This window comes from Cynocephalus volans, chromosome 1, assembly GCF_027409185.1.
Source record: "Cynocephalus volans isolate mCynVol1 chromosome 1, mCynVol1.pri, whole genome shotgun sequence".
NCBI classification, from domain to species: Eukaryota; Metazoa; Chordata; class Mammalia; order Dermoptera; family Cynocephalidae; genus Cynocephalus; species Cynocephalus volans.
Genome location: NC_084460.1, coordinates 25844947 through 25853438, shown reverse-complemented (window position 1 = coordinate 25853438; position 8492 = coordinate 25844947). Strand labels below are relative to the sequence as shown.

At 48.5% G+C, this 8492-nt stretch overlaps 1 protein-coding gene across 1 annotated transcript; it reads right to left on the bottom strand.

The window, feature by feature from the left end:
* Positions 1-3058: 3058 nt before the first annotated feature.
* PDYN (prodynorphin) lies at positions 3059-5214 on the bottom strand. The gene is made up of 2 exons (XM_063088831.1): positions 5086-5214; positions 3059-3697 (listed from the first exon to the last, which is right to left on the bottom strand). The coding sequence occupies exons 1-2, from the start codon at positions 5212-5214 to the stop codon at positions 3059-3061; spliced, it is 768 nt and encodes a 255-aa protein (XP_062944901.1).
* Between the last annotated feature and the right edge of the window lie 3278 nt (positions 5215-8492).

Sequence of the window (8492 nt, the reverse complement as noted above, 5' to 3'; positions counted from 1 at the left end):
TTGATCAAACCCTACCTGAAGCTAAGTATCCCTGGATTTTTTTATTTATGCTAGCCAGCAAATTGCCTGGGTTTTTGTTTGTTTGTTTAACCCATCTGAGATAGTTAAGAGTCATCTGTTTTCAAGTGACAGAGAATTCTTCCCTAGAGAAACTCCCAGGCTAGCAGACAACAGGATCAGGATCCAAGGGTAAAGATGACAGAAACCTAAACTTCCACCTAACATAAAGATGGAACTTTCCAACTCTGAATCACTGAGGAGTAGTAATATGTTGGGAAGTTCAAGTCAACGTAAGTATTCAAGCATATTAAAATTTATTATCAATGTGTCACTTTTGGCACAGGGTAGGTGGTTAAATAAGATGAACCTAAATCTTAGGTTTCTTCCAACTTGAAGATCCTATGAATATCAAGAATGGAACATTCCTCAGAGAAGGATTTCTTAAATATCCTAGAAAGATTCCTCCCTTATCCCTGTTATCCTTCATCTCTATATCCCAACTGTTTCCTTCACAACAATTACTATTTTTTAATTTTAGGTTTATAATTTTGTTTACATGTCTACTTGTCTCCTCTACTAGATCTTAAGTTCCATAAGAGCAGAGACCTTGTCCATTTTATTTTCCTGTACTTCTACTACCTAGAAAAAGAGGTACCACACAGTAGGCCTTCAATTAATACTTCGTTGAATGAATGAGAGAACGAATGAGGCCTCCCTGACCCTGTGATTTTTATGAAGTCACTCAGAGAGCCAGCGTCCAGATGTCTGTAGCCATTCAGTCTCTTGCACACTCATCCTATTTAAAGACCTCTCATCTCCACCATTTAATGAAGGATGCTGTTTTAGTAAAGGATGATTTTCCACCCAGTTGCTTGAGCGTACATCCCTAGCACACTCCCCCTTGTCTAGGAGCATCCCTGCCTCCCATCCTGGCCATCCAGCACAGGAAACAGCCCCTGGGAGTTAGGCGGGATGCAGACTCGCTCTGCAGCACCTCTCCCTGAGCTCTCCATTGCGTTGCTGAATGCTTGAGCGTTGCTGCTGATCCAACGTAGGAAAGGAAATCCTCATTTGCTGAGCACCTACTATGTACTAGGAGCTCTGCTTATATGATCTCATCTAATCCTCACAGCCACCCTACAAACTTGGCACTGTTAGTCTTTATTTTATAGAGGAGAGAACTAAGGCTCAGAGCAGTCAATGGCTTACCTGAGGTCACACAGTCCCAATTTTCAAATTTAAGGCTGTGGCACCCTGAAATTTTTGCTCTTTCTGTTACTCCACACTTTGTTTTCCAACCTGAATATATATGTGTGTGTGTATGCATATATGCATATAGTGTGTGTGTGTGTGTGTGTGTGTGTGTGTGTGTGTGTGTATTTTTTCATTCCCCAGCACTCTTCTGCAAATGGTCTTTTGGTCTTTTTGCTCTCCTGGGACTGAGGCTCACACATACACATGCACACACACACACACACACTCACTAAGTCATTAGCATCTTTTATTTATTGTACTGGAGGAGCAGGAAATTACACAGGCCTATTAAGGGCTAAGCAAATTCCAAGTAAACTGCATAAATGGGGTATTTAGAAAGCACACAAAGTAACCCTATAACAATCTATACATTTAAGAACATCATGAGAGACCTGGGGGCTGAGCATGAAGATGTGCTCAGTAGCATCTTATACGAATTATCCAAACTTGGGTTCATTTCCTCTCCTATCTGACTCCATCTCCCAGAACAACAAACCAAAACATAGTGCCTGATGATTACAGAGAGAGAGAGTGCCTGAGGATTACACAGAGAGAGAGAGGACTTTGATTGAAACCAAGGCACCAGGAGGTCTCTGCCTCTGATTCTGGGTTATTTGAATCAAGGGATCTCATCTGGCCTCAAGCACTTAATCATTTTGTTCCTCTTTCTGGTTTTATTTTGTGACATGAAGAGGAAAGGATCATCATGGGGGATGAAGAGGGCCTTTTTCTCTTTCTAGCTGCTGCTTCCAGATTCCCTTACCCAATGCCCAATGCATATGTTGGGCCAGATGGCTTGGACTCCTGGCAGCCAACTCAGCTGCTCAAGAACATGGTTGTGCTTCACCACATCGACTTGACTCTGCTTCAGTTCATCGTGGGGTAGAAGTGTGATACCGATCAGTTTAATTAGTTTCATGAGGGCTGAGGGAACTGTTCCACATTTCGAGTTTGTTGCACAGAACAGATTGGTTTGCCTCGCTCCCTCCTTGATTATTTAAGCATTCAGAAGGAGAGCTGCTCTCAACCATTTAGGAAGGGGCTTTTCAAAACTCCCTCTTCTGTGAGGAGTTGGGTGCTGTCCAGGGTACCAATATGAACAGGATTTCAGGAGCTCAGTTCTTCAAGAGGTGCATTTCTGCACTATGAACACTCAGGGTACACCGACTGAACATGTAAACCCACTAGAAGACTGAACTCTCTAGTGTCAGAATTCCTGCTCCAATAAAAGGCAGTGTTCTAGTTGTGTACATAAAGCGTGGTCTCCAAAATGGAGTGCGAAAGGAGATCCCTTGATCTTAACAATGTTAAGATTTCTGTTTATGTTTATCTGTCTTGTTTTAAATTTCTACTCTTTATATGTTTTATGATACATGTATATACTATCTGCATGGGGGAGCATGCTCATTTTTCTTCAGAAAGGACATGTGATCAGTAAAATTTGGAGATCATAGATCTACAGGGACAGAGAACAAGTCACTCTAAATCCCTGGAACTGAGGTGTCACAGGAACAGGTGGAGGAACTGGTATCACGAGCTGCTGGTGGTGGTAGTTTTAGAGTTTAGGGGTCTGAGCCAAGCTTTAAGCCTATTGAGGGGAGGGAAGCTCCATCCTTCCCCATCACTGACCCCAGACAAATACTGCACTCTCAGGCAGAAGAAAGGTAGGCTGAGCTAGGGTGTTTTGTAGACAATGCTGAACTGAGCATGGGGACAGGGTACGTACAGGAGGATGAATGAGTGCTCTCCAGGCTGGAAAGGTGTCAGGGGAAGCTCCTGACTCCACTCCATAATGGAAAGGTGTTTATGCATCAAAAAGCTCTTCAGAGTACGCATTGGGGTCTTCCTGAGACCGAGTCACCACCTTGAACTGGCGCCGGAGAAAACCACCGTAGCGCTTCTGGTTGTCCCACTTGAGCTTGGGGCGGATGCGCCGCAAGAAGCCCCCATAGCGTTTGTACAGGTCCTCATGGCCTACCCTGTCCCCGTCCCCATCCCCAGCTACCTCTGAGCTCCTCTTGGGGTATTTGCGCAAAAAGCCCCCATAGCGTTTGACCTGCTCCCTGGGGTCTTCCTCATCAAAATCAAGTGCACCAGCCTCCAAGGTGCCATCACTCAGCTGGGCATCCCCCACCAGGTCAGATTCTACTCCCTCCCCAAACCCATCAGTGAGACCCCTAAGCTTCTCTTCCAGGCTCTTGCTCAGAGCATTCTCCTTTGTTGGGACACTGGGGAGGAATTTGCTTTTTTCCAGCTCCTTCAGGAAGGACCCAGCATGCTTGGCCAGCTCACTATAAGGCTCTTCTTCCAAAGCCACCTCGCTCTCCAAGTTGTCTTTGCCATTGAGCCTGAGGGTGGAGGGGGTGAAAAAAGACAGAAAGCCCTGGCATCTCTCCCACTCCTCAGAGGACAGCAGGGTGGTCTGGCATCCCAGGGAACAAACCTGAAAAAGACCCCAAAAGACCACAGTGGTAATGTTACCCCCATTGAACTATCAAAACACTTGCACTGCCCTGTCCCACAATCCCCTGTCCAATGTCTGGAAAAATAAAAATTAGCCACCATTGCTAAGCACTGGGCTACCCGCTTTAATGCTCCCAATGATGCATAAATGTAGGTGACTTTGTGTCCATGTGAACCATGAGAAAACAGACTTGGAGAGGTGAAACAGCTTTCCCAAGGATACATGGCTATAGGTGGCAATGGCAAAATTGGAAGTAAGATCTTCCCATAGTGCTCTGTGTGCTCACCCCTCCTCTTCCACTTCTGAGACCCAAAGGGAATAGTTGTTTCTCCCAACCTTTCCCAGGTGTGAAGGATGCTACTAACACTTTATGAAGGGGGACAGAGCAATGCAGAGTGTTAGAAAGAGCACACGTGAGAGGACATATGAGGGTTCATCAAGCCCAGGGTGGGGGTACAATAGTACCTACTTCATAGGCTTGTTGGGAGAATTATGATAATGATGATGATGATGATGATGACAATGACAACAGTAGATGACACTGGAGCTTGAACCCAGGCCGTCTAATGCCATGAGTCCTTGTGCTTAACCACAGTGCTCTCCTGAGGTCACGCATGGGCAGCACCTAGCACACTGCGTGCATCTCAGCACACGGTGGCTAGAATCGTATATTAAATACTCCCATCATTATCTCATGGAATCACTTCCATTTTGCAGATGAGGAAATTGAGGCCTAGAGATGGAGTTCCAGGTCATGGAGCTAGACGGGGGCAGAAGCAAAGCCTATGTTCTGTCCCCCCCGCCCCCATCTTTAGTACCTCTACTAGCCTTTCTGATGTCACAGAAGAGGCACGTGGGGGAGCTTGACTCAAAGCAAAGCCAACAAGGCCGGGACAACAGATGCTAAGACCCAGGAGTGGGCCAAGGCTTTGACTTTGTCAGCCAGATCCTGGCATACAGGGGTGGCGGAGACAGTTCTTTCCATGGGAGTGACTGAACGGGAGATGCCCATCAGCCCAGGGGTGAGAAGCCCTGCAAAGTTTATCTAGAGCTGCTGAATTCATCACTTCATGAATGACACTCCCTGTTGCCAGGCATCATACTCCCTGGAAACCTAGTCTCTGTCCTGGCCTGAGTGAGTTCATGGTGATGACATCTGGGGTGGGGATGGGAGCCGGAAGACAGCAGCCTCTGGTGCACAGGCTGTCCACAGGGTAGGATAAGCACTGCACAGGTGGGACCAGTCTACAGGACAAACACAGTGGCCCAAGCCTGTGACCTCCCCTCTCTAGGCTCCACACACAGGTGCTCACTCCCTCACACAGGCCCCAGGACCTGAGCATCAAGGAACCTTGCCTGAAACCTACCAGGGGGTTGATGGGTTTGGGCCCATCCTGGGTCTTCACAGCACACAAGGAGCACCAGGACAGGCAGTCCGCCGCAGCGGAGTGGGGCACGAGGAGGCAAGCGGCCAGCATCAGCCCCTGCCACGCCATTTTGCCCCAGCTCTTCCTGCTGGGGAGAGAGAGAGAGAGAAGATAGTAAAATCTGTGATCACCACTTGGGGGAGGTACGTCCTGACCTGCAAAGTCATCTCTTAAGTCTTGCTGGCAGCACCGCAGGGTAAGCATTCTTGTTCCCATTCTACAGTCGAGAAAACTGAGGCTCAGAGAGGTAAAGTGGGTGCCCAAGGCCAAGGATCAAGGCAGGTAATGAACATGGGCCGGGTGTCTGCTATGTGCAGAAGCTTTCCTACAGGCTCACACTCAGTCTGCACAACAGCTCTGCAAGGTGGTCTGTGCTACTCTTGTTTGACAGATGGGGAAGTTGAGGCTCAGAGAGAGGAAGTGATTGCACACAGCTTGGAAGTGAACAAGCCAGAGCTTGACCTGGGTCTTCCAGACTTCAAAACCCACTTCGATCACCCATCAAGAGAGAAGATCTGGGTGATATGCTTTCCTGAGTCCTCTGAGAAATCCACCACCTGCCTGTGTCCCCTGCTCCCCAGACTGTTCCCAGGCCAGTCCTTCCTGCTTTGTGAGGTCTCTGGAGTTTGCCTATTCCACCCCAGCACTACCCACCTGACACAGCTCCACCTTCATCCCTTCTCCATGGTAGCCTCCCTGCCTCCAGTTTCTCCTCTGGTCCCTCCCGCCCACCCTAAAATGCCCTTCTTTTGACATGTTAATTCTGTGGTCAGACCCCTTGGACAGGTCAAGCCTGGCTCCTCTGCCTAAATGTTAGGGATACCCTCAGTCCCATCCCTGCACTCCAACACTTCAGCTCTGTGCTCCAGACACGTCCAGCTACGTGCACTTCCCTTAATGAATGTATCAGGCTCTGTCCCACCTCTGAGTCTTTGCATATGCTGTTCCCTCCGCCTGGAAACCCCTTTCTCTCCTCTACTACTACTTGTCACTTAGGTCCTAGATTAGACATCACCTCCTCTAGGCAGCTTTCCCTGACCTCCTAGGCTAGATGAGATGCTCCTCCTTTCTCCCAGCAACTTGTGCCTCTTCCATCAAAATCGCCCACTATTTAGTAATTGGCTGTGTGAGTCTTTGGACTTTGGATCCATGAAGGCAGGAGCCATGTGTTGTCTTCTGTGTAATGCTCACTCTGTGTTTTTCAAACACACCAAGCTTGCGCCTACCTCAGGGCCTCTGCACTTTCTGTACCTCTGTCTGTGGTTCCCTAAGTTCAGATTTTCACTTCACTCACTCCTTGCCATGAACTGAATGAAATGTCACATCAGCAGAGGGGCATTTGCTGGACCCTGTATCCAACGTAGCTTCCTTGGTCTCTTGCACATCACCCTGCTTTGCATCCACCAGAACACTCACCACTTCACACTTTCCTGTTAATTTGATGTTTTTGTTTGTTTGTTTGTTGGGGTGGTGATTATCACTTCCCCAAATAGAATATTATCTCCTTGAGGGCACAGACCTTGTCAGTTCCTGCCTTATCCTAGCACCTAAAACCATGGCCAGCACATAGTAGGTCCTCAATAAATACTTTGCAGATGTATTAATGCTTCATAAATATTCTGTTTAATGTCCCTTTCAGTCAACTCTTTATAAGCCAAATATCAAGATTCAAAGCCATTCAAATGGGGGCACAGTGCAGTTCCCCTAACTAGAAATGCGGGGCTCCCCTGAGACACCCCACCCTGGCTGGGCTAGGGGCTCCATGCTCACCCAGCCCAGTCTTTGTAACCTGATGCCTCAATGCCACTCTCAGAGATGGCTGTCCTCCTTCCCTCCACGTCCCCCATTCCTGCAAACTGCTCTGTTTGGGCAAACATTCAAGGCTTTTGAAGATTCCACCCCATGGATCCCAGAGCCCCATGCTGGAGCTCAGATAAGGGTCTCCTGCCTCAAAGCACGCAGTGGGTTTCCCCACCAGAGCATGCTTGATAATGATCCCAGTGGCCATTAATTGAGCTCCTACTGCCCTAAGCCCCTAAATCCATCACCCCGTTTATTCTTTACAGTGAGTGGGTACTTCCCGTTCAGTGAACTGCACAGGTTCTGCCTTGAGTGGTGGAGCTCGGGTGCAAGGCCCTTTGTCTGACTCCCCACGTGTAACGACTACAGTTTCTGGAGCAGCTTCAATGCATTCATGGCTGAGCCCTCCATGACACCCGGGAGGCTTTGTGTACAGGGCCCTTGACTTGTGTACTGTACTCACTCCACCCACCAGCTGTGACAGGTGGGCATCAGAGAGGCTCGGTAATTCTCCTGAGGTAACACAGCAATTAAAGATGAGAGCTCAGGCCCATGTGCACCTCCTGAGGCTGGACAAGGTCTGCTCCCCTGGACAGGGAGGCTCAGAGAGTAAAACCCAGGGAAGAGGACTTGTATCCATCCTGTGCCTCTCTCCTGCCCCCAGTTTCTCTCATGCTCTATCAGCTGCTGAGTGGATTAGGGATCCTGGCGAGTGAGCTGCACCGTTTACATGTAGATGCAAAGCTGGCAGCTCGTGTTTTCTGATATCAGTGATGGTGAGGCTTCCTGTTATAAGCAGTGAATTAACCCACTGGGGAGGGAGGCCTACGCCACCCTCTAACTCCTTGCTGGAGGCTTCCCACCCAGCTTGGCAGCTCAGGTAGGAGGCCCAATTTGAGATCTCTTTGTCCCAGGCAAAAAAAGTGTCACCATCCTCCTTTTCTTCATCCATTAACTTTATATTTAATGATAATTCTAGTTGATCTGATGGCTATTAAGTCCCCGTGATGTTCGGAGCAATCCTCATGGATTAGCTCATTCATGCTCATGGCAACTCTATGACATGAGTGCTACTGTCATGCCCACTTTGCAGATGAAGAGACCACGTTAAGATGCCTGCCAAGATTCTGGAGCTGCTGAGTGGCAAAGCCGGGATTTGTACGCAGGCAGTCTGGCTCCAGAGCTCACCTTCTTAACTGCTATGCACTCCCCATCCCCAGCCTGCAGCTTCTCCTCCAGGGCTCCCTATCAACTTCCTCCTGGCTCCAGAGTGGCCTCCAATCTTGTCCTCCTAGACACCCTCTACACAGCAGCCAGAGGATTCTTCTGAAATGCAAATCTGACTGCACCTCTGCCCTGTGTCCTGCCTTCAGTCCTCTTCATTGCCTTCCAGAGGAAGCCTGTTCCCTTTGCCTGGCACTCAAGGGCTATCCTCATATGGAGATCTGACATTTGCCAGGTGCTCACTCTGTGCCAGGCCCTGTGCTCAGTCATGTATATGTATGTAGGTGTATGTGTCTGTATGTAAGGGGTCATCTTGACAACCC